The sequence below is a fragment of the Helicoverpa zea genome, chromosome 3 (genome assembly GCF_022581195.2).
Source record: "Helicoverpa zea isolate HzStark_Cry1AcR chromosome 3, ilHelZeax1.1, whole genome shotgun sequence".
Taxonomy (NCBI): Eukaryota; Metazoa; Arthropoda; class Insecta; order Lepidoptera; family Noctuidae; genus Helicoverpa; species Helicoverpa zea.
The window spans coordinates 10,347,630-10,372,034 of record NC_061454.1 but is presented as its reverse complement, the minus strand read 5'-3'; the positions used below and the strand labels follow the sequence as shown (position 1 = coordinate 10,372,034).

Genomic DNA, 24,405 nt, shown 5'->3' with positions numbered 1-24,405 from the left:
TTATTATTTTTCTTGTATTACCAAAGGTAAGTTTGATTCGATTAAGAATAACTATTCTTTTGTATGGTCAATGTAAATATGCAAAGCACTCGAAAACATCAATAATTATGTCGCATGGAATATATTATTTACTGCAAGAACTCCAAGTCATCAAGGAAAGTGTATCTCCAGAGAAGCATTTGCGTCGTCGTGGTCTCGTGCGTTCTGTGTTGTCATTCTCTCTCTGTACTTATAAAATATTTTATTTCATATATATTTTTTATGTAAATATCAACTCCTTTTTTGAATAAAATATTACCAGTACCTTTTTAAATCACTAAACAGTATCCATTAAAAAATGTTGTGTCTTCTACATGATTATAAGTACATTCACCCATTAAAAATCGCATGTCTGACGACCAATATAATTTGTAGCAACAACGTGACAACGCTTGAGGAGCAAGACGACTCGATGTTTAAACAGGATCGCTCGCCCTTCGTGCATCTCGGCTATGCGCTGTGGTATGCAGTATTAGCACATACGGATATAGTGTGCTATGTCATGGTGTTTATTAATCAGGTAAAAAGGAAAAATTATTATGGAACCATTAGTAATTAATGTGTGTAACATTAATACCTAGGTTAAGTATACTACTTAGTTAAAATAGTAATTAAAAATAATGCAAAATTAAAAAATTTTATCAGACTGCATTGCAGAGGCCACTTCTCATACAAAGAGGAGATGCACTTGCTCTATGCTGGTTTGCGTTTTCAGAATCCTCTAGTTCCAAGGTTCCTTCAGATGTTTTCCTTCACTTTTGCTCAGTTATTGGTATCCAAGATATCATTTACTGCATAAACGCACATCGATTAATATAATGTAATAAAATAGTTTCTCGTCTACATTTTTCATCATTCTTCCCGCCTATCATTCTCACTGCAGAATTTATAAGCAGCAGCATATAACAATAACTACATTAATACCAATGTTACGCATTGCAGATACAATCGGCAACAATATTGTCTATACCTCTTCCTCTGATGGTGTTCATGTGGGGTACGCTCACCATCCCGAGACCTACCAAGACGTTCTGGGTTACCTTGATTGCGTATACTGAGGTAAGACATTATTCTACGCACAATATACATTATTAAATAGGTAAATTTTTCTTAATTATTATCGTTTTTGTTTCACAGGTGATTGTCCTCATAAAGAGCATGTTCCAATTCGAGATTCTACCTTGGAATCAGAAAGTGATACCCGCAAACATGCCCTTTACGGCCCCCCGTATCATCGGAATAGAGAGGAAATTCAATTACGCTCTCTACGATCTACTTTTGCTGCTCATCATCTTTTTGCATAGGTAGGTATACCAAATCTTCAAGCAGATGTTTGAGGTATCCTTTTTAAATTTTATCGGTTGGAAACTTCGAATCTTCTTGGTTCAACGGTCAATCTTTACGTTATTTAAGTTTTTAATATAATCAGAGTTAGAACAGAATGATATAGGTACCTACATACAGTTTGATTTTATTTTCAGATTCATGTTAAAATCACTGGGTCTCTGGAAGGAATCGACTCCAGATATCGAGTTGCGAGAAGACATGGAGTACCCACTGAACGAGGAGGATACTCAGCTAGTCGCTGAAGGTCATATCACTGAAGTAGGACGCAAGTACGTCAAGCTACACGACATGACTGGCCCGTGAGTTTCCTTTTATAATATTTTTTAAATTATTTCCTGTTTCAAATAATCCTATCCTCTCCTTTCAATGTCTTTCCCCATGTTTGTGTGAGTCTTGGATCTAATGACGGTAGAAAACGTTGCTATAAAGAACTGTCGAGAGGTGCTCTATAGAGCGATAGGCAGGTAAGTATTGGAGGTTCGGATAGTACATAGCGGGGTGTGCGGATCAGACAGTCGTCACCGGCTGGTGGACCGGCTGTACCACGTGCAAGCCACCATCACGGCGGCAATGCGCGAGCTGCACGCGTCGCGCTCCGACCCGCGCGTGGCCACGCTCGTGTGGCAGCGCCTGCGCGGCCGCCGCCGCCGCCGCGCCCGCGCCTCCGCGCCGCCCTCCGCCACGCTCGCCGCCACGCCCGCCGCCACGCCCGCCGCCACGCCCGTCGCCACGCCGACCGCCACGCTCGCCGCCACGCCCGGCCCGCCACAGCCGCGCCGCGTCTCGATTGAACTCGGGTACTTGACGTACCGCTAACCCTATAGTCGACTATATACAATTGCTTTACCACATTTCGTCCCAGTAGACATCCAATTACCCTTTTCGCTGTGGATGGAGCGGAAGGAATTATCAGACCTTTATTGACTAAAATCCATTCCTATAGGTTCCTTTTTGAGCCTTTCGTGATCCAGAGCCGATGTAACTCTCTATATAACAATCCCACTGCTTCTTTAGAGGCCCTCTGGGTAAATATTCGTTTACAAAACAATGCCACTTTCAACAACCGAATTTAAATGTTGTTAAACGTGGTAAAGCAAATATATGGTCGACTCTATCGTCACTGATTCGTACTGTCGGTTCTATAAGTGATTTGATGTAGTTTTAAAAATATTCTGTAACCTAAGTTGTTATGTTGTAAAAACTCTAAAGTAAGGTCTCATTGTATCTAGAATGTAGTCGTATGTCATGTAATTTTGTAAGTAATATACCTACTATATATAGATTTAAAAATAAAAATTGTGTCCTACTGCGAATGACAACAATAGTTCTCAACAACTCATTTTCAGTATTGTGTAATAGTCCGGGAGGCAGCGGCTATTTTGGTTAGTGTTTTTATGCCGATCTTTACTTCACAATACTAGTGAAGAAGCTCTTTCTAATAACGAAAGTGAAGGTCAGCTGACGCACCAGCGGGGGCGTTTGCTATGAGACCCCATAGAACACGTCAAAAAAAAAAAAATCTAAAAAGTATTTTATTCCACATGAAATTTTTTTCACGTGTTATTGACATTGATTACAATTAAAAGAAAGTAGTCAGCTGCACGACTAAGGGTGGATTATGCGTCAGCTGAGCGTGCGAACTAGCCAAAAATAAAATAAAATAAAATAATTTTATGCCGATTGAATTTTTTTTACATGATTTTAGACATTTACAGAAACTTGATATTGATAATCAGCTGCATATTTAGTGGGGGAAAACACGTCAGCTAGAGCAGGAATGTATGACTGCGCGCATATATTATCTCTATGACTCGCGGAATTTTCAATGCTCCGACTGACGCCTTTTTCCCCAACGGACAATCAGCTGACGAATATTTTCTTGTATCTGTTGAAGATACTGTTGAAGATGCTTGAAAAGGAGACCGACAGCAAGCCACCAGAACGATGCGACGTAATTGTTCATGACGGATTTTTCATCATGCATTCAATCAGGGATGTACCTACCATCGTCCTTTGAAAACATATCAAAAAAGTTGTTGCAAGTGTTCACTGCGAATAGTGCTGACACTGTAATAATTGCCTTTGATAGATATATATTTCCATCGATAAAAGACAACGAACACTCATTAAGAAAAAGAACCAAAGGACAGCGTTTCCATATAAATGGACCTGATCAAATACGGCCATCAAATTTCGCGGACGCATTGAAAAATATCTACTTCAAAGAAGCACTCGTTGACTTCATTATTGATGACTGGGCGAACGATTATATGGCACCATTCATCGGTAGCAAAACAATATTGGTCAACTACCTACAATGCTATCAATATAAAGTATGTGAAGGCAAAGTGCAAAGAACACCAGAGTTATCGTTGGCATGCCCAGGTCACGAAGAAGCTGACACAAAAATTGTTTTTCACGTTTGCCACTTGACTTCTGATGCTCACGTTACTATTCGCTGTTCAGATACAGACATTTTAATAATTATGTTGGCAAACATGAATTCTATACAGACCGATTTGCAAATCTCGATGCACGTTGGGACCGGAAACAATCAAAAGTTTATAAATGTCACCAAATTGTCTCAAGAGAAGAATTGTCTCTCGAATTGTAATCTGGATCAATTGTTTGCAACACTGGAAGAATATGTATGCAGATTATATGCGTTTACGAGAGTCAATGATATCAATGTTGCTCGTGTGATGACGTTCACCAAATCATATGGCAATAACGATGACTGCAATCCATTGAATTTGAAAAAAAGAATCGATGGTTCGTTGTTCCCGCCCTGTAAAGCTGAACTGCAACAACATTTTCTTCGAACGGCATATATCGCCCACCTTTGGAGCCATGCTCACCGTGCCATGCCAACTGACCTGTTGCCAACTGAGTATGGATGGGAAGAATCTGAAGAAAAATATTATTTTAAATGGTTTACGGGTGATCAATTGCCGCCATCCATCACTAGCATCACTAATCTCGACATGAACCCACATGGTATGAAAAAAAATATCTTCTTTTGATTTCTGGCAAATAATATTTACTTACATGATTTTGTTAATTAATTGATTGATATTTTTACAGAGGACGACGAAACCGAGAACGACGGAGTGTGTGACATAAGCATCGATAATTGTGATGACGACAGTGATGCAAAGGAAGATGATGCATAAAAAAATATTTCTTTGATTTATATTAAGATTTTTATGTTAATTTTAATAAAAATAATCGAATAAAATTACGTTTCAATTAATCCGAATATTACAAACTAGTAGAAATCATATTAATGTTGTTACCGCTTCACTCCTATGAATCTTGGGTAAATTGTTAAAAGACGACATGGAATGTATAAATATTATAGTGTTAATATATAGATACAAGAAAATATTCGTCAGCTGATTGTCCGTTGGGGAAAAAGGCGTCAGTCGGAGCATTGAAAATTCCGCGAGTCATAGAGATATATGCGCGCAGTCATACATTCCTGCTCTAGCTGACATGTTTTCCCCCACTAAATATGCAGCTGATTATCAATATCAAGTTTCTGTAAATGTCTAAAATCATGTAAAAAAAATTCAATCGGCATAAAATAATTTTATTTTATTTTATTTTTGGCTAGTTCGCACGCTCAGCTGACGCATAATCCACCCTCAGTTGTGCAGCTGACTACTTTCTTTTAATTGTAATCAATGTCAATAACACGTGAAAAAAATTTCATGTGGTATAAAATACTTTTCAGATTTTTATTTTTTAACGTATTCCGCAGCTTCCCAATCTCGCATCCACCGCAACTGGACCAGCTGACGATCGATTTCGTCATAAGCCACATGCATTCTGTTTTCTATATTAACATCAGCCGGCATAAAATGACTCGTTTAAAAAGCCGCTGCCTCCCGGACTATAACACTTATGACAAGTTGGCTAATGGAATTCCCATTGTAGAAAAGTCCAGTATTGTAAATTAGAATAAAGTACACTATAGCAATGATAATCGAAGTAGACATCTATGTAAACTCATACATTATTATTAATACGTTAGGCCTGAAGGCCCGCAAGCAGAGAGCAGTCCTCGCCGCGGTGCAGGTTACGACAGCCCGGGACCGCCCGGCTCGGAGTTCGACGACAACGAGGCAGGGCCCTCCAAAGCGCCGGACGACGATCACTATAAGTATGTTATATTTTCTTTATGTATAAATATATTTGTTAATAAAAGAGGAGATCGTGGCTAAGTAGTACATTTTCCTTCATGATTTTGCTTTTAAAATTGTTGGTTCGTTTTTCCAGCGTGAACGACGATAAGGAACCTATAATAGCGGTGTCCACGACATTGGAGAACTCGTACAAGCATTACCCAGAAGTTATGCTTTTGTCGTGAGTATACGTTCATTTTTACTATTTATCTATTATCATTACTCAGAAGGGTATAATAGTAGTTTTACATTTTCAATAATAGGCTAATATCTTGAAATTAATAACAACGAGATTATAAGATATAATATTGTAATTGTATATCCAATATGTTCGAAAATGACAGTAATCCATGTAACATTGTACGTGTGTTCAGAATAAAGCGTTACCTCCGTCCGATGCACTTGTTCTTCGAGCGCATGTTGGCGCCGGGCGCGAGAGTGACGGCGGACATCTACGCTTACATGTTCCTCTGCGATTTCTTCAACTTCCTCGTTGTTATATTTGGATTTGCCGCGTTTGGAGTAAGTTTTTTATACCTCATAATATATGAGTATGTTTTACAAAATTATATGAACAATGACTATTTACAGTCAGCGGCACATACCTAAGTTTTGTTTTTTCATTTATGTGCTCGTCATTATTCAATGGCAATTCTTTAGTAATCATGTCTATTTGGAAGAACTATGACTTTTCTTGAAAATGAAATCTTTATTTGTAAACATAGGTTTAAGAATAAAGATTTTTCATGTAACGATTCTTACCAAGGTACGTGCCGGGCTGTTTTTAGGATTTATTTTTACCATTAATTGAACGTGACTGGTATGTATCTCATACCCGAGTCTTTATCAACTTTTATTAAAATACACGGAATTAACTTGCAATAGTACCTACATACAGAGGTGTAATACATGCTAAAATCGTATATTTTTTTACCAACAGACGCATCAAGGCGACGGCGGTGTCCAAGCATACTTAGAAGAGAACAAAGTACCGATTCCCTTCCTCGTGATGTTGATCCTACAATTCGCGTTGATCGTCATCGACCGAGCGCTGTACCTTCGCAAGTTCATGTTGGGCAAGATTCTGTTCCAGTATGCGCTTATCATAGGCGTGCATATATGGATGTTCTTTGTACTGCCGTTTATTACTGAGAGGTAAAATTTAGTACTATCAAAAACATTTTTCAGAATACTAAAACCGACCTTGATAATATATATATCTAAAACCTTCACCTACTCGTAAATCTGCTCATGACCGGGATAGTTGGCGTTCCTTAGGGGAGGCCCACGATTAGCAAAGGACGGCAATTGGCTGATATGACGACGCTGATGATAAAGCCTTTAAAAAAAGTATTTCTTTATTTTTATGGTTCTTTGAAAAATCTGTTGATCAGTCGGTAACTTGAAAAAGTTTGCTTTACAAAATATTTTATTTAAAGCGGCGGAAATAAAATCTATCATGAAATGTTATGTACTTCTTAAATAGTACCTATCAATATGCATAGATACTCATAGCTACTTAATTGTTAAGGACATTCAACGCTCTCCTCCCACCGCCGATGTGGTACATGTTGAAGTGTATCTACCTGCTGCTGTCGGCGTACCAGATCCGCTGCGGCTACCCGCGCCGCATCATCGGCAACTTCCTCTGCAAGTCCTACCACTTCCTCAACATGGTCTTCTTTAGAGGGTCAGTATATTAAAAATACCACAAAGATTCTATTGGTCTTCCTACAAAAAAGTTAAACAGGCTTTTGTCACGTGTTTTAGGAAATGTTGTATGGAGAATATTACTTCAACACGTGACTAACGTCTGTTTAATTCTTTTGTACTAGGATCCTATCATTTTAATCTTTCGTTAGTCTATCCCATAGAAAGGTATAGAGGTTGGAAGCAACCCGTTGTTGCGAAATGATTAGGTAACTTATATGAGGATGTTTCCTGTTTTAAAAATAAGTTCCTGATACACTTTTACAACCAACTTTTACAGCGGGTTACTTTATTCATATATTTTCACAATATATAATTTTCCTTTTCGATGATTTGTGGGTCGATGAAATATTTTTAATTACATGAATTCAATGAAATTCTTACAGCTTCATGGCAATACCGTTCCTTTTTGAGCTGCGGACTCTTATGGACTGGATATGGACAGACACTTCAATGAACCTCATGGATTGGCTCAAAATGGAAGATATTTTCGCCAGTGTCTTCTTACTAAAGGTAATTTATGTTATTTTATTTAGAAACCTAGTTTCATTTGCTTGGAACACTAATGCCGAAACAAAGAGACTTGGATGTAAAACTTGCCCTTAAAAATTGAATTTCCATTGCAAAAATATTATTTCGACATTACCTAATAACAGACATTTTTTAAGCAATACAGATACCTAGTTTCAATAATCAACAAAGCTTGATATAGGTACTCTCTTTAACACCTTGCTAACGATATCTGAAATAATCAGTATTCATTAGTCAATATCTATCTAAATCAGCTGTTTCCTCGTTCCAGTGTTCCCGCTACTTAGAGGATGAGTTCCCGCAGCCCCGCGGCTCTAAGAAGTCGAACTCCTCTAAGTATATACTCGGCGGCGGCGTACTCGCCTTCGTCATAGCTATCATTTGGTTCCCGCTCGTTTTCTTCGCGTTTGGAAACTCTGTGAGTATGCATAATTAAGGAAATTTGATGGACAATAGTGAACTTTATAATATTTTTTTGAATGTCTATGTGAGAGGAGGCCAGTGCCCAGCAGTGGTACGACAATAAAGGCTAATGAAGGCTGATGAAAGGATGATGAAGGATCTTAAGTACATAATATATGATTTTGATAAATCAATTGTGGGTTTATATTATAATATAATAACTGAAATTGCTGCTTTACAGGTCGGTCAACCCAACCCTCCAACAGATGTCACAGTTAAGATCCGCATTGGACCGTTCCTCCCTGTTTACCAAATGTCTGCTCAATCACACAATATCGATGTGTAAGTATATTCCCCGTCCACCCTCAATGTAGTTTTTATAATAGGGAACATTTCATCTTATGCACTACTATACCAAGAAAGAGTCAAGGTTTTCTTTAAAAATAATTGTTTTTATATAACTTCTTTTAAAAAATAAAATATATGAACAACAATAATATGTTAAAATGTACTTCTGTATTTATATTCCTTATCTTCATTATTTCAGTTTCACGGAACAAGACTACACGCAGCTAAGCAACATGTACGCCCGCGACCGCACGGCGCAGACGTTCCTGTCCAACTACATGTACAACGACGTCGCCGTCATCACCATCAACCCCAACTCCACGCTCAAGTGGGAGATCTCGCCGCCTGAGCTCGACCGACTCAAGAGAGAAGCCGCTTCTAGTAAGTTCTATAGCTCTCGTCAAAGTTTTTGGCGTCGCGTCGTCAGAAACTTTTTTTAGGTGTCAGCTAGTTTCAGAGGCGTGGGCCACAAGCGCGAAATAAGTGCTAAGGATATAGTTGTGGTTTTGCCAGACCGGTAAAAGATTCAGATTTTGCTTGGAAACTAGAAAGGACAAAGATACAATTTATCTAAATTTCGTGTGATGTCTTTTATTTTCATAAAAAAAAAAACACAAATCTGCGAACGAAATCACCAGGACGGCAAAGCGTCTATCCTAGCAATCGTTTGGTTAAAAAACAGCCTATCCGATATTTATTTCCTAGACCAAGAATTTCCGAGTTTTTAACATTAGCGTTGTTACCTTTGATTTTGTGACTAAAATGACTTTAAAAAAATGAAATATTATATTTACCAACAGATGCAACATTAATGGTGAAGTTCACATACGTGATCACCCACCCGACGAACGCGGTGCCAAACCCACCGACTATAGAGGATGACCGCGAAGTGCCGCTCAAGGCGTTCGAGGACGGCGTACCCAACCCTGAGAGAGAAACTCTAAGGAAACTGCTAGACGGGACGTCGGGACCAGATACATGGTTAGTCGTTTATTTAAATATGATAAATCAGGGGATGAATCCAGCCCTCAAAAGTCATTCTGAGCACAAAGCTATTAGTTAAATTCAGGTAGATGAAGGAGTACATAGAGGTATAGATAGAGATATACGAGGGAGTTTATGAGGGAGTACTTATCTACGGGTAGTGCATATGTAACCTCACAAATTGGGCCAGAGCACTATGCTGCCGTTGACCGCATCTCCTTCCTAGTTTGCTATTGTTTATTTTCTTACCATACCATCAATTGTATTTTGTATGTCTAATGTTCATTAAGGTTACCTGTTATAGTTCGGCCATTCAGAGAATGCGTTCCTGACACGTCGCGATTGAACTGACGACGTAACTTTGCAATGGCGTTGCAGTTACGATAAAAATATTTTTGCTGGTTGTTTACCGTTTTAACAATTGAGGAGCATTAAAACAACATTATTATATCAATAATCAATGAATGTTATTACGTCGTCAGTTCAATCGCGACGTGTCAGGAACGCATTCTCTGAATGGCCGAACTATAATGATACATAATACTTTACCAGGTTAAACGTGAAGGATTTGTTCCCGAAGTTTTTGAAAGTATTCAACAAAGGCACAACTAAACCGGCGTACCAGCTAATACCGAGATCAATAGATGAAGATGAGAACTTAGAAGAAGGTATGTACCTACATCAATTATGGAATTTGAGTAAGCTCAACTCTGAACTAATTCATATCGTGTAATTTCAGAAGAGGATGAAATTGTATACAGAGACGTTTTAATGCGATTGGAGAGAGATAAAGAAAAGGATGTCATGTACTGGCGTGTTCGAGAGTCCTGTGGTCCCCGGGTTAGTTTTACACAATCGTATTGGTTTTAACCGTATGTAGTAGCATTACATATTTATTTACTCAATTAAATCATTGTTTCGTGTTTTTACAGGATCCCTTGTTGTCGATACCGCTTAACAACTGCGATATGCTCGTGATGTACACCTTTAACGACAAACTGTTCCCAGAGACGCTAAACTTTATATCTGGCAGTGGGTAAGTCAAATAAGGAAGTTATTGGATTAACCTTTTTTTACACAAAACTAGGAAGACATGAAGTAAGAATCAATTAATGTACCTACTTATGAAATATCTATGCAATGTTAATGTTGCCCTGTAAGTTAGGTAAACACACACAGGTACAGGTTAATGTATGTAGGTAAAATGTAAACTAAAATGTGTTGTAATTGTTTGTCAGTATCATCGGACTATATACCACATTCGTATTCCTGGCGTCCCGTGTTCTCCGAGGGTTCTTCTCAGGCATTTACACTAGAATCATGTTCGATGACTTGCCGAACGCTGATAGAGTGCTACAACTCTGTCTTGACATTTATCTGGTAAGTTTGTTACGTATTTATAATTCCACAAACAGAGCAGTGTACGTGCGATAGATATGTAAGTACGTCTAAATCCATTCCTCTAAATTTTTACAGGTTCGAGAAGCACTCGAACTGGCTTTGGAAGAAGATCTATTTGCTAAATTAGTGTTCCTGTACCGATCACCTGAAACTATGATCAAGTGGAGTCGGCCGAAGGAAGAGGAGAACATAGAACAACGGGCACTGCCGCCCTCTCGCTGAAGCGGCGTCATACCAATTCTGAGAAATTATTACGACGATTCGTCTACTTCTTAATAGATCAAGCCTGAAGCTAAAGCATCTGAAATCATGGCATCAGAAGTGTCATAGCATACATGGAAACGATTGTATAGTTTTTTGTAAGTATGTAGCTTTACTTTTTTTATACTCCAGTACATATGCAAATTTGTATGCTTTTATTATGCAGATAATTATGTATCATTAACAGTTCAATTAATTATTTTTACAAATCATGAATGTAATATGAAAATTAGGAGGCGTAAAGTACGAGGTTTTAGCTGAATATTTTGTGGTTTAGTCCTGACTTGACGTCCATAGTGTATAATTATGTATTTATAATTTAATTGTGAGAATGCATACACTATGCAAACCATTACATCGATCATAGATACGTAAGTTGTACAGTAAAATAGTTATAATTTAAGAATAATTATGGTGCATATTTTATAAATTCAATTCAGAAGTTTCTAAATTTACGATATCTGCAATCTTGTTCCTACATATTTAATGATGTCATCTTCTCAAATAAATTTATTTTGTTGACGTCAATCAAACAAAATAATAATCTTCACTGTGAATAATGTCCATAATATTCATGAATTTTTGCACCTTTAACTAAAGCGCACAAACAAGAAGTCGTAGTATATATTATGTACTTAAAAATTTAATTTGTGCATTCCTAGAATATAAATATTAAAAGCTCTCTTTTTAATTTCATATTGCGAGCTCATAGTTACCTTCTTATTGTTATTTTAGGTACTCTTTAGAATTATACCTGTTGTTCTTGTAATGTCTTTCATTCTTGTTCGAAAGTTACCAGTTAAGAACTTGCATTGTACTATAAAATGTGTTATGTGCAATATTTAGAAGGGATTAAGTAAATTATTGTTTATCAGCACACACACCTATGTAGGCATTTTTATATAATTTACTTATTCATTCAAACACAGATTTATTTATACCTCAATTTTTAAACCTTATTGTTGCATTTGATATTACTTAAATAAATTATTGGAGTAAGAGAATTATTATACATATTGTACACTTTTGTATTGTGGTTGTTGTGTTTAAGCTGCATTTAATGTTGTCGATTTGTGATAATAAAAGTCATATGAAATGTTGCACTTTCTTTTATTCATATCAATACTTGAAATAAATCCAATTAATTGAAGTTTAACAACCTTCAAAGTCCTTTTCGTATAATTACTGAATCAAATACATTTTGTTCTTAATTAACTACCATTAATCTTGGCGCTATGTTCATGGACATCAGTTCCTGGAACAGTAGTTTCGCAGCGTATGGCAATCGTATTTGGGAGATTTGAGTCTTGTTCTTGCAACCTTTGCATTCAAAGGTATTATTACGCAAGTTTGCAATAGCTATCAAGCCACAGAAATTACAAACATGTATACGATAGGGATCGGAGACTTCAAAAAGACGTTCGCGCAAAAATTGTGCAGCGCCATGCGCAATTTGACAATCGCGTTCCATTTCTCCGAAACGCAATCCGCCATCTCGGGCTCTGCCCTCCATGGGTTGTCTTACTAAGATTTGTACTGGACCTCGAGCCCTAGAGTGAATTTTGTCGTCCACCATGTGCTTCAAACGCTGATAATATGTTGGACCTAAGAAAACTTGCGCATTTATCTTTCGGCCTGTGTGTCCATTGTACATAACTTCATTTCCACGAAGATGATAGCCATATTCTTGTAACAGTGAGGAAATCTTTTGCACATTTACAGCATCATTGAATGGTGTGGCATCACCAATTTCTCCCTTGTTAGACGAAACTTTGCCTTGAATACACTCAATCAAGTGACCAATTGTCATACGAGACGGAATAGCGTGAGGATTGATAATAATGTCAGGGGTAATCCCTTCACACGTAAACGGCATATCTTCTTGCCTATATTGGATTCCGCAGGTTCCTTTTTGTCCATGGCGAGAAGCAAACTTGTCTCCAATTTGAGGAATACGCACGGATCTGACTCGAATTTTGCAGAATTTGTATCCTTCACTGTTCAATGTTAACATTACCTGGTCAACGATTCCAGTCTCACTATTGCGTAAAAATGTTGAGGCATCTCGCTTAGTGTACCGTTTTGTGGTGCCTTCTAATTCATCATCGTTTTCAGGCAATGTGATTGTTTTTCCAATTACAACATCATCACCAGAAACTCTTATACCAGGAGCGATAATACCATCATCATCCAATTTATCATATAAAGCATTTCTCATACCTTGACATGTTTGCCTGGTAGGTTTTTCGAACTGTTCTTCTTGATCACCAATTCTTTTAGACTCTGAATCTTTGTAAGATCGATAAAATACAGATCGGAAAAATCCTCGCTCTACTGCAGAAGCATTCAGAATAACACTGTCTTCCTGATTGTATCCAGTATAACATAGAATTGCAACAATTGAATTAATACCCGCCGGCAATTCTCTGAATCGAAGATATTCCATAGACCTTGTAGTGACCAATGGTTTGTGTGGATAGTACAACACATGAGCCAGTGTGTCCATTCGTACATGGAAGTTAGTAATGTAAACACCCATAGCTTGTTTACCCATAGCACTTTGATAGGTGTTCCTAGGACTTTGGTTGTGATCAGGGAATGGGATAATAGAGGCACATACACCCAGAATCATGGCAGGATGAATTTCACAATGAGTATAAGTAGTACAGTATGCATATTCTTTTACTTGAGCTAAGTCATCTGGGCTCATTGCTATCATTACAGTCTCCTCTTCCAAGGTATCAATATATTCAACAACACCACTAGCAACCAAATTTTGCCATCCATAGTTATTAAAGTCACGTTCTTTAAGGTCATCAATGTGCTTCTTCTTTAATAACAAAGCTCCATTTTCAACAATCAGCAGAGGTCGACATATCCTACCAGCGTCTGTGTAAATTCTGATTTCTCTATCTCTAATGTCACGAATCATGCTCACTTCAGACACAATGATGTCCATTTGCCGTCTTAGTTTTCTCAGTGTCGCCATTAATTGTTCGGGATCTCTATGAATTCCAACCCAACAACCATTAACAAATATTTTTGTAGCATCAGCTATAGCGGAGGGTGCTATTTCTTCTAAATTTTCCATAGACCATTCCTCCAAGAACTCTAGAATTGGAGATGGCTGACTTCCTACAGAGATATATGCCATTAAGGCAAGATTTTTCACCAACCCTACAGCAGCACCTTCTGGAGTTTCAGCAGGACAAATCATACCCCATAAAGTATTATGTAACTGTCGAGGCTTAGCTAATTTACCGTCACGACCAATTGGCGAGTTGACACGTCGTAAATGTGACAATGTTGATGCAAAAGTCAATCTATTCAATACCTGTGATACTCCAGCTCTAGCCTGGTGAGCTTTCTTTTGATCACCCCAATTTCCAGTAGCAAGAGAGTATCTCAGACCATCAGTTATAATTTTGGTCTTGATGGCCAGCTCCAAATTAAAGTCTTTTCCTCTGTCAATGAATTTCTGTGCATACATTCTCACTTCTTTTAGTAAATTCTTGAATAAACCCCTGAATAGAAAAGCAAGTAAAGGACCAGCCAAATCCAAGCGTTTATTTCCATAATGATCTCTGTCATCTAGTTCACGACGACCCAAAGCAGCCAGTAACAGTCTGTGTACCATATAACCTAAAAAGTATGCTTTTTTAGTTTCACAAAAATCTGATACACCAACATGTGGCAACATTTCCTTCTGCAAGATTTCTCGGGCATATTTAATACGCTTTTCCTTAGTTACTCCAGGACGAGCTCCACGGGCACCAATGAAGTTAAGAGCTACATTCTGCTCTTGAATTACAAAAGCTTCGTCTAATGAGGGTTTTACCATTTCCATCATTTCTGGGTCATCAAAATCATAAATAATGTGTTCCAATATGTCTCTATCAGCCACAAAACCAAGAGCTCTGAATACAATCATAATTGGAATTTCTTGTTTGATGTATGGAACAATTGCAATTATTCTTTGTCCAATTGCCGATTTTTTTATGTTTTGCCCTCCACGGGCCATCATATTCACCCATAAAGTGGATGTTGGTCTAGAACTATGCTCCAAACAGGATCTAATTTCTGTTTTGTATGCAAATTTTCCATCCTTCATACTGAATACATACACAGTATTTGTTGCCATTTTTTCCTGAGCAATCAATACTTTTTCTGATCCGTTGATAATGAAATAACCACCAGGGTCAAGTGGACATTCATTTAACTCTGACAAATCTCTGTCAGTTAAGTTATTTAAAAGGCAATAGGTAGATCTAAGCATAATAGGGATTTTTCCTATAAATGTTTTTTGATGTTGTGTTTCAATTGGGTCTTCATGTTCCTTGACAATAGTTTTTGTTATATCTACATAAAGTGGCGCAGAATAGGTTAAGTTTCGAAGGCGAGCTTCGTTAGGCATCATAGGTGATGGTGCACCATCTTTTTCCCAATGGGTAGGCTTGGATAAGTAAATTTGGTCGAACTTCAAAAGATACCTTGGCGGTGTTTCTATTTCTCCCGAAGAGTGCTGCGCTTCAGCTTGCAACTCTATAGGTGGTGAATCTTCAACGATACGTTGGACTGACATTTGAATAAATTCATCAAAACTGTCCAACTGTTGTCTTACTAAACCTTTTTCATCAAAGTATGCATTGATGACAATCCAGCAAGCTTCCTGCCAGAGCTCTGAAGAGATTTCTTCCACGTCGATTTCTTCATACTGATCATCTTCAGTATCGTACATGGTCAAAGAGGAGAACTATTAGTTCTCCTCGTTTTACTTTTTAAGACAGAACTTTAAGGACAACAAAATTACACCACATTAAATAATTATGATGCGACAATGCGATGCATGCGATGCAAGCACAAAATCAGAATGTTTGACAGATGATGACAGTCGAAATATAAAATGGCGTTTCTAGTGACCGGGTGACCGGTGACTGGGAATGAAAATGAGTGAAATTCTGAATCAAACAAAGATATTGACCATAGACCAAATTAATCTAACAGCTTCATAATCACTACGATAATAACACAGTGTGTACAGTAATAACTGGTAAAAACAAAATAAGTTTCTTTATATATAAAATATTTTCAATCATCCAGCTGGTTATTTAAATAGCGCAATTTGGGATTACAACATCGTTTATTAATATTATTTCTTATTTAATATTTATGTCGACTGACTGGCTGAATTGTATCGATTTATCGATAAAACTCAGGTTATAATATTGTAGGCCACCTGTGTGTTTAGAATATCGATCGTAACAGTTGATCATCCCTAGTGGATGTTTTGTTTGAGAGTTCAATTTGACGATTTTTGAGTGAGATGATTCATTCGGACTTGGATTTAAGTGCTTTTATCTAAAGTTTAATTTAATTTTAGTTGTTGCATTTATTTCTTAAAATGGATTCATCACGTCGAAATAATACAGATGATCAAAGGTGTATAATCGGTTTACAAGATTTAAAAATATCCAATAAAGTTGAAGATGTTACTGAGCAAGCGCACGGCGCCGTAACATCGAACACAAGTTCTCTCGCCAAAACTCGGCCTGTGGGCGCAATAGAGAGCTTTGTACTGGACAATAGCCAAAACAATCGTCAAGATTACAGTTTTTATGAACGATCCAATGTTATTGCTGCTTCAAAGTTTGCTACGCCTAAACGAGTTGAGACTATTGCGTCGATCAATAAACGCGATATAAACACTGCAGCTTTGCCATCCAGTCCTACACGATCCATCGATTCTTTATCACAAAGGTCACTAAGTTATCAAACAGACGACCTTTACGAAATTCCAGCCATTCCAAATGCTCAATATCCACCACCAGTTTATGAAAACATAGATTATTACGGAGAGCAACGATCGCCGCAGCCGCCCTACTACCATCAGCTGTATCAGCAGGCGCCGCCGCCCCCCGTGTCCGACGGCTACTACGATACTCGCTACAGTAAAGCTCAACCCCAAGTGCCAGTTAATTCGAAGACTAAAGTTAATCCACTAGTTTATGAAAACATGTTGTGTTCCGATAATGATAAGAAAAGTGAATTTAAGCCTCAACAAAACCACGATCAGCGTTTTATACAGCAGGGGTCAGTTCCTGGGCCACAAGTGCCTAATACAGGTGTCAGCAGGAACATGGCACAGATGTTAACATGTGACAAAGTAAAAATAGACAAAGCTCCTCCTCCTCCTCCATACAATCCCTCACATGAAAACCCAGGCAGTGATTACACAGTGATGAAGTCTGCTCCACCCAAGTACACTGATGTTAGTGCCCTGCTCAAGAATGACAGCACTATTAGTTTTGATGATAAAATTGTGACCATACCATCTACAGCAATATATGCATCTATAGCCCCAAGTGCTCAAAGGCCCAAAGCCAACATTGCCACTGAAGTGCAAACAGCAACAGCAAGTCCTAAATTCTTTCATCCTAAACCAAACATTGGGAATAGCATTGGGAAAGAAAAACCATTAATTAATGGTGGGTTTAATTCAAAGCCTGCAGTTGGTAGCAGGATGCAGATAGTAGAAGATACCAATGGTTCAGATTATGTGTGCATGACGGGTGGATCTCCTGCTGCAGCAGTGGCAGCAGCTAACAGAGACAATGTGTCTATTGCCTCTGAATCTATTGCTTCTAGGAATTTAGTATCAGGACTGACTTCATTGTGTTCTCCTGCTCAGTCCCCAGCACCTAGTCCTACTCCAAGCTCTGTGTCTCAAGTGTCCGGAGGATCTCGGGGCTCTGGTGGGCGAGGTAAAAGCTTATTGCCATACAGCATTACACCTCCACGTCCACCAGGTCCCAGTGAGGCTCAACGTAAAATAGAAGAACTTACTAGACAACTTGAAGAGGAAATGGAAAGGCAGGATGAAGAGGGGGAATATTTTGGTAAGAAAACATATACCTTCTCCTCTAATGACTACAGATTATTTTAAATAATTCATGGTACTCAATTTAGACTTATTTATTATACAGGCATTTGCCACACATGTGGTGCCGGGGTCACTGGGGCGGGTCAAGCCTGCCAGGCCATGGGCAACCTCTACCACACCAACTGTTTCATTTGCTGCTCATGTGGCCGTGCTCTACGGGGCAAAGCTTTCTACAATGTTCATGGCAAGGTGTACTGTGAGGAAGACTACTTGGTATGTACCCCATTTGTTATTCTAATACAGAAAGTATAACTGATCTGATATACATATTGTGAGTAGTTTATGGGTAGCATCATAACTGGTCTTCATTTTGTCTTTTGCAGTACTCTGGATTCCAACAAACTGCTGAAAAGTGTGCAATATGTGGCCACTTAATCATGGAAATGGTATGGAAAACATTTTTTTTTTTTGCTGCTTATACCTAACCTATTATAAGTATAAATGTTTGAGTAATGAATGAGAATGTTTTCAGATTCTGCAAGCAATGGGAAAATCATACCACCCAGGTTGTTTCCGCTGTTGTGTATGCAATGAGTGCCTGGATGGGGTGCCGTTCACTGTGGATGTTGACAACAAGATTTACTGTGTCAATGACTATCATCGTATGTTTGCTCCTAAATGTGCCAGTTGTGGAAAAGGTTAGTATATTTGGAATGTTAAGAAATACTTACTAAAACTTTTATTCAAAGTATGCAATCCTTATGGCCATCCTTTGTACCAATACATGTGTATCTATTTCTTAATTAATCTTTCCTGTTTATCTGATAATTGTGACTTGTTGGGAACATGTCAACTTTGTTCTCTCCTACTTGTAACTCCTATTTGTAATCTTAGATCTAAATTTTTAGATTTGAATGCCGTTTTCGCCGTTTTTGAGTCATAAGACCATTAACATGAACCTTTATTTTTTCCTTTGTGTTCAAAAAATGATACATACATCAAAGTCATGTATGCAGCGCATTGCGATATAGATAATCCTTCTTTATCTTGTAAATAAGAAAGATAAAATCTATACTTTGTTCAACTAGCCTTGAAATTATACATGCAAGTTCGACCCCTATAGAAATCTTATCTGAGAAGTCAAATTTTTACATTATTCATCATGCTGTCTATTGATTACAGATGTTTATGGATCATCAGATGATGGATGTCTTATTTACATAACACTCAACCATTCCCTGACATACCTAAAGCTTGGACTTGTGTAGTGATTAGTAGCTTATTATTATTTCTGTATCCTTGTAAAAAAATAATTATGTATATTTTCCTTGATTACAGGCATAACACCAGTTGAAGGCACAGATGAAACAGTGAGGGTTGTGTCAATGGACCGTGACTTCCATGTAGACTGCTATATGTGTTGCGTTTGTGGAATGCAACTGACTGACGAACCTGACAAACGCTGCTACCCTCTAGCTGGTAAGTTGTAGGTCCTATGCACGGAGGAGAAAAGACTAGCGGAGGTGCCCTAACGTAAAATCTCCTAACAAAGCAGCGCGCCAAAATTCGGGTGAGCGGGGGACGAGGAACGTTACTGGCTCCACCCGTGCTCCACCCTTATACGCCTTTTATGGGAAGCCACCCATTTTTTGTAAATCCATCTAGCGTGGAATAGGATGATTAAAATTTAACCCTAAACTAACATCGACCACTAGTGACGTACTCAAAAGTAAAGTAAATACTCAAAATTAATCATTCTTTTAAAATAGTAATTGAATTAGAAAGTTTGAAGAAGCATTCATTTGAAATGAACAAATAAAAAGAGAGAGATAAAAAAGTTAGAAAATTAATTCTTATATAGGTATTATTTTGTGCAGAGAACTTGCCCCACAACAATTTATTTACTCCCCCAGAAATGAAATGGGTATAATTCTACTAGGAACCATTAAACGGAGACTCGATGAAAAATCATTTTTATTCACCACGGGTCTAAAATACCCCCATGGTGTAATTTAAGTATCAACTATTGTCATTGTGTTAGTTCGTCTACTAGCCACTATGGCATCACAAGCACGAAAATTCGTTCTATTTGTTCTAGAACCGTGCTGCGATGACTGTTGTTATTTTCGATGTTGCCATATTACGAAATTCACCAAGAAAAATGGAAATTAAAATTATAGGGACAGTACCAAATTAGAGTTTTCACAACTGTATCATAACGGCGCATCCACTAAGTAGCAGACTTTATGTGAGTCGGATGTTGCTCTGAGTAAAGGTACATTCAAAAAGTATGTACGGCAAGAGAGATATACCTATATAAAAATCTTATATTTGTTATAAATTTTTGGAGCCATTGCAAAAATACTGTTTTTATAAAATGTAGTCTTAGATCTTATTACATGTAACTGATCACAACGATGCTGCCTGGTTACTAAAAGAAATACATAGTTAGAGTTATGATTAATTTTAAGATAATTGCAGCTTTTTTAAATAAGGCCTTTTTTAAGAATGGGTGATTGAATTTTCGATGTCTGGTAGCACTTAATTTTGTAACGGGTGTCTCTGTCTTGATGAACACAATTTTACTTCAAATATACGTAAGTCGACTACTTACAGAAAGATGGTGTTTTTATAATTTTAAATTTTCATGATAATATATCATATGTTTTGGTTTGTAAATAATCTACAAAAAAAACTTGTAGGATGCAAGGAAAAATGAAGCTGTTTTTTAAGGCAAAAATTGGTACCAATAATATACATTGATACAAGATTCATACGAAAATAATACAAATTCACTTAGAGGTTCTAGAAATGCAGCTATTCGACGACAGATGTCTCTAGCAAAAAATATGCTTTATAGTAAAAATATTACTTACACGTGAAATGTTGTCCTATGGTATGTTTGAGTTTGGATCCTGAGCAATTTCTACAATTAATGATAGCGTATTTCGTCGTTTTAATCGAGTAACAAATAAAATTTGTTGAAATTGTGGTAAAAATACAACTATGACAAGATGTCAGTTTGATGTGAAGGACGGTATATGGGCGGTGTCCAGCCACGCCTGTCGTGACGTAGTCGTGACGTATTTGACCTACCTGAAGGCGCGTGACCTACCTGCGTTAGGGCATCTCCGCTAGTCTTTTCTCCTCCGTGGTCCTATGTATAGCGCGGAGTGATTATAGTTCTATTATTATTATAGTATGGTTGTGCTAGTCACAAAAAACGTTGCTGGTTTGTGTGAAAATATTAATAAAATATTGCTTGATATTTGATTACATAATATGCTGTATTAAAACATTGTAACGATTATAAAAAAATATAATATACATATAAACATTTCAGGTAAACTAATGTGTCGCGCTTGTCATTTGGCTACAATCGGAGCGGCGTCGGGACCAGGCCTCTCGCCAGCGCCTCATCTCTCCCCCGCTTCCTACCAGTATATGGGCTGAACGTCAATGTTTTGCCTGTGTCTAGAGTTAAACAATTTTATTACATCAGTGTAATCATCAGACAGGCTAATATTTCTACTGTTTTCTAGTATCTGCTCAAAAACAATTTTGTATAGCTAATATTGCATCATTTAGTATTAAATGTAATTAGCTTTAACATACATAACATTAAGTTATGATAAACTCAAGTAATCCAATTGAAACTGTTGTTACTATCAATATGATTCAAGTTCAATGTGATTAAATGTCATAAACATTGGAACAGAAATGGAGATGAAAATTGAATAATGATATAATAAGTAGTTATTTGTTATAGGTAAGCAAAATGTATGGATACATTTTAAGAGCAAACTATGTTATAGCAACAAATAATAATTAGGAAATTAATGAATGTGATTTTTATTAGCCAAGAACAGGTTTGCCTATTCTATTTGTGATATTCAATATCTTTATTTGTAAAATGATACTGTTTCAATAATTATGAGATACCTGTCAAAGGAATTGATTTTGTAAGACATGATACTTTTACGAAGGAATTGGTTCTAATTAGGTAATTAAGTTTAAAAGGATTTTTTTTATCTATGTTATCATACATGGTTATGGTACAAGGAATAGATTTAAAACCCCCAAGTATTATGGCTGCTAGTTAATTTGCCATTGATGTGAAATGCATTTATTAATTTTACACACTGGACAGGACAGCACTCCTGGTTGGTGTGTATACTATATATTATACAAAATCCCCAATATTGACAAGTATAATTTGGTCACAATTTTAGAAATATTTTATGATGGAAGGCTTAATTGAACATTCCAGTAATGTGCTGTCTTGTTTTGTACTTAATATAACTATATAGGATAGGCTGTTTTTATATGTAAATTTTGATGAAAAATGATGTGATTATTATGTAACTAGCTATTTTACATTTAATAAACATGACTATGTGTTATGTAGTTCTTTTTATATTTAAATATGAAATAAATATTACAAAATTTTAAACTGTATATAATTTAAATAAATTTCATCCTAGGACCTATTTCATGACAACTAATTATTTTTTTATTTCATACTGAAGTAGTATGGTTTACTTGTTAGTAAGCATTATTTTCATTATAAAGGATGTTCATTATCGTAGGAATATTATTAGAGACTGTCACATTTTCTTTGCCTTGTTTTTCATATTGCGTATATCTGATTTGTATCGTTTCATTTCTTGCATGACCTGGGCGCGTTTTTCTTTCATCTGAGTTTGATAGTGAGTTTTGCTCTCATTAAACCTTCCTTGAAGATTATCTCTTTGTTCTTGGAAAATTTCTTTTATTCTTTCTCGAGAAGGGACTGGCTTAATGACACCTATTGCTTTTAGTTTTCTAATTGTAAGCGTAGTTCCCCCTGAAACAAACATAATAAGGTTTTATTTAATGTTAGTCCTTTTGTTTTAAACATCAGAACTTGAAACAAATAGATTGACAATTGATAACTAGTTCACAGAAAAATGTAGCTATGTATAAGCATAAAGCATATAAATTCACACTCATAATATGAGTGAAATGCATACTTAATAAGATGGACTTTAAACTCTGTTGATGCAGCCAAGTTTTATCTGAAAGAGGTGGTGATCTATGTGTTTTAATAGAATAATTAGTTATGTTACCTATTGTGACTGCATACCGCAGAGGTGTAGCCAGCTTGTAGAGTGCTAACGCTACTGCAAAGTATCCCGCAGCTGAATCTCTTAATGGTCCAATTATTGTTTCACTGACACCCAATGTTTGTAACACAGCTAAAACATCGACACCACTGCAATAAATTATAAGAGTATTAGAGCTTGTAGTTGTATAAAATGTATGTTGCACTAAAATACATACAAACCTTCTGACAATGTAGTAAAAACTTCCGAACCAAACAATAGACGTTGCCACATGCACAGGTATCAACACATACCAATAATCCCTGTACATCAGCTTAAATTTTTGTATGATACCCTGCTTTTTGGGTGCTTCGCCATCCGGTGGAAGGCTGCTTTGAGTTGAATATAATCTTAAGCTTTGCGAGTGTAAACTTATATCTTTTGGGTCCATCAACGGTCTTTGAGCATAAGGATTTTGATAACAAATACCATTAGCCAGAGTCCTTATTGGATATTTTTCCCCAACACTCCATTTCACCGGTTTGGTTATATTTTGCAGGTAATAATAATTTTTAAATAAAGTCCTATATGTGAGGGCCATTATTACTAATGTGTTATGGCTATTGCACCAAAATCTTATGTACTAAACATTTTCTAATTCTATTCGGAAAAATGTGTAACGGGATAAGATTATTGTTGACAGATTGTGGTGACAATGACATTCCAACATGCATGAGGCAATAATCTGTCAAAATTATGAAACATTACTTGTCTATGGTTACAAGCGGAAAAGGCGTACGTAGATTAAAAATGTAAATAAGGGATCGGCTTAAAAAAATACAGGCTGGACATTTTATGCTTCAGCTCCAGACAGGTATTCACTGTAAAAATATCCGTTCTGCTAAAGATCTTTGCAGGCGTGATTTACAGCCCAGCCACCCCCACTCCAAAATTTTTTGCGGTTTAGCCGCGGAGACAGAAACAGGGATGGCAATACCTGTGGGTTCCTGACATGACATTGCTACAAAGCCCGAAAAGTGATGGTAACGCAAAGGTTACCAAAATGGCACTTGTCATATTAAGCTACTTACTTAGAAATTCTTATTAAAAATTAATTTGTCTTGAAAACATTGTAAAAAGTTGTAACATTGTAAAGTCTTTCCGGATTGTTGAACTAAGCTGCTGTATAAATGTTGAAAATGCTTTACAACAATATTTTGAAATTGGTGCA

The 24,405-nt window shown here is 37.0% G+C and overlaps 5 protein-coding genes across 8 annotated transcripts in view; 3 read left to right on the top strand and 2 right to left on the bottom strand.

Annotated features, from left to right (window-relative positions):
* The window catches only part of LOC124645525 (piezo-type mechanosensitive ion channel component), a 69,316-nt gene extending 57,006 nt beyond the window's left edge, over positions 1-12,310 (top strand). For all 3 annotated transcript variants that reach the window (XM_047185348.1, XM_047185340.1, XM_047185332.1), the window contains 19 exons: positions 415-559; positions 982-1,098; positions 1,177-1,343; positions 1,521-1,685; positions 5,423-5,551; positions 5,668-5,754; positions 5,948-6,095; positions 6,514-6,728; positions 7,105-7,263; positions 7,670-7,796; positions 8,086-8,232; positions 8,458-8,558; positions 8,764-8,945; positions 9,365-9,545; positions 10,101-10,216; positions 10,288-10,388; positions 10,481-10,584; positions 10,787-10,928; positions 11,025-12,310. In XM_047185348.1, coding sequence (XP_047041304.1) covers positions 415-559; positions 982-1,098; positions 1,177-1,343; positions 1,521-1,685; positions 5,423-5,551; positions 5,668-5,754; positions 5,948-6,095; positions 6,514-6,728; positions 7,105-7,263; positions 7,670-7,796; positions 8,086-8,232; positions 8,458-8,558; positions 8,764-8,945; positions 9,365-9,545; positions 10,101-10,216; positions 10,288-10,388; positions 10,481-10,584; positions 10,787-10,928; positions 11,025-11,171 — 2,680 coding nt within the window. In that variant the 3' untranslated portion in view covers positions 11,172-12,310. The remainder of the gene's footprint in view (positions 1-414; positions 560-981; positions 1,099-1,176; positions 1,344-1,520; positions 1,686-5,422; positions 5,552-5,667; positions 5,755-5,947; positions 6,096-6,513; positions 6,729-7,104; positions 7,264-7,669; positions 7,797-8,085; positions 8,233-8,457; positions 8,559-8,763; positions 8,946-9,364; positions 9,546-10,100; positions 10,217-10,287; positions 10,389-10,480; positions 10,585-10,786; positions 10,929-11,024) is intronic.
* LOC124645572 lies at positions 3,301-4,624 on the top strand. The gene is made up of 2 exons (XM_047185378.1): positions 3,301-4,383; positions 4,471-4,624. Exons 1-2 carry the CDS (start codon positions 3,348-3,350, stop codon positions 4,557-4,559), a joined length of 1,125 nt encoding a protein of 374 aa, XP_047041334.1. The 5' UTR covers positions 3,301-3,347; the 3' UTR covers positions 4,560-4,624.
* On the bottom strand, positions 12,304-16,120 carry LOC124645544 (DNA-directed RNA polymerase II subunit RPB2). The gene has a single exon (XM_047185359.1). The coding sequence runs from the start codon at positions 15,946-15,948 to the stop codon at positions 12,418-12,420; it is 3,531 nt and encodes a 1,176-aa protein (XP_047041315.1). The 5' UTR covers positions 15,949-16,120; the 3' UTR covers positions 12,304-12,417.
* Positions 16,121-16,249: 129 nt separating this feature from the next.
* LOC124645552 (LIM domain-containing protein jub) lies at positions 16,250-22,543 on the top strand. Of its 2 annotated transcripts, none has more exons than XM_047185371.1 (6): positions 16,250-18,106; positions 18,194-18,363; positions 18,474-18,536; positions 18,623-18,788; positions 19,429-19,580; positions 21,245-22,543. In XM_047185371.1, exons 1-5 carry the CDS (start codon positions 16,612-16,614, stop codon positions 19,578-19,580), a joined length of 2,046 nt encoding a protein of 681 aa, XP_047041327.1. In that variant the 5' UTR covers positions 16,250-16,611; the 3' UTR covers positions 21,245-22,543. The 2 variants fall into 2 exon arrangements, with proteins under 2 accessions (XP_047041327.1, XP_047041324.1); XM_047185368.1 differs by having other exon boundaries at positions 16,254-18,106; positions 19,429-19,569; positions 21,434-22,543.
* Positions 21,359-23,899, bottom strand: LOC124645584 (uncharacterized protein C18orf19 homolog B). The gene is made up of 3 exons (XM_047185388.1): positions 23,417-23,899; positions 23,199-23,344; positions 21,359-22,936 (listed from the first exon to the last, which is right to left on the bottom strand). The coding sequence occupies exons 1-3, from the start codon at positions 23,773-23,775 to the stop codon at positions 22,698-22,700; spliced, it is 744 nt and encodes a 247-aa protein (XP_047041344.1). The 5' UTR covers positions 23,776-23,899; the 3' UTR covers positions 21,359-22,697.
* Between the last annotated feature and the right edge of the window lie 506 nt (positions 23,900-24,405).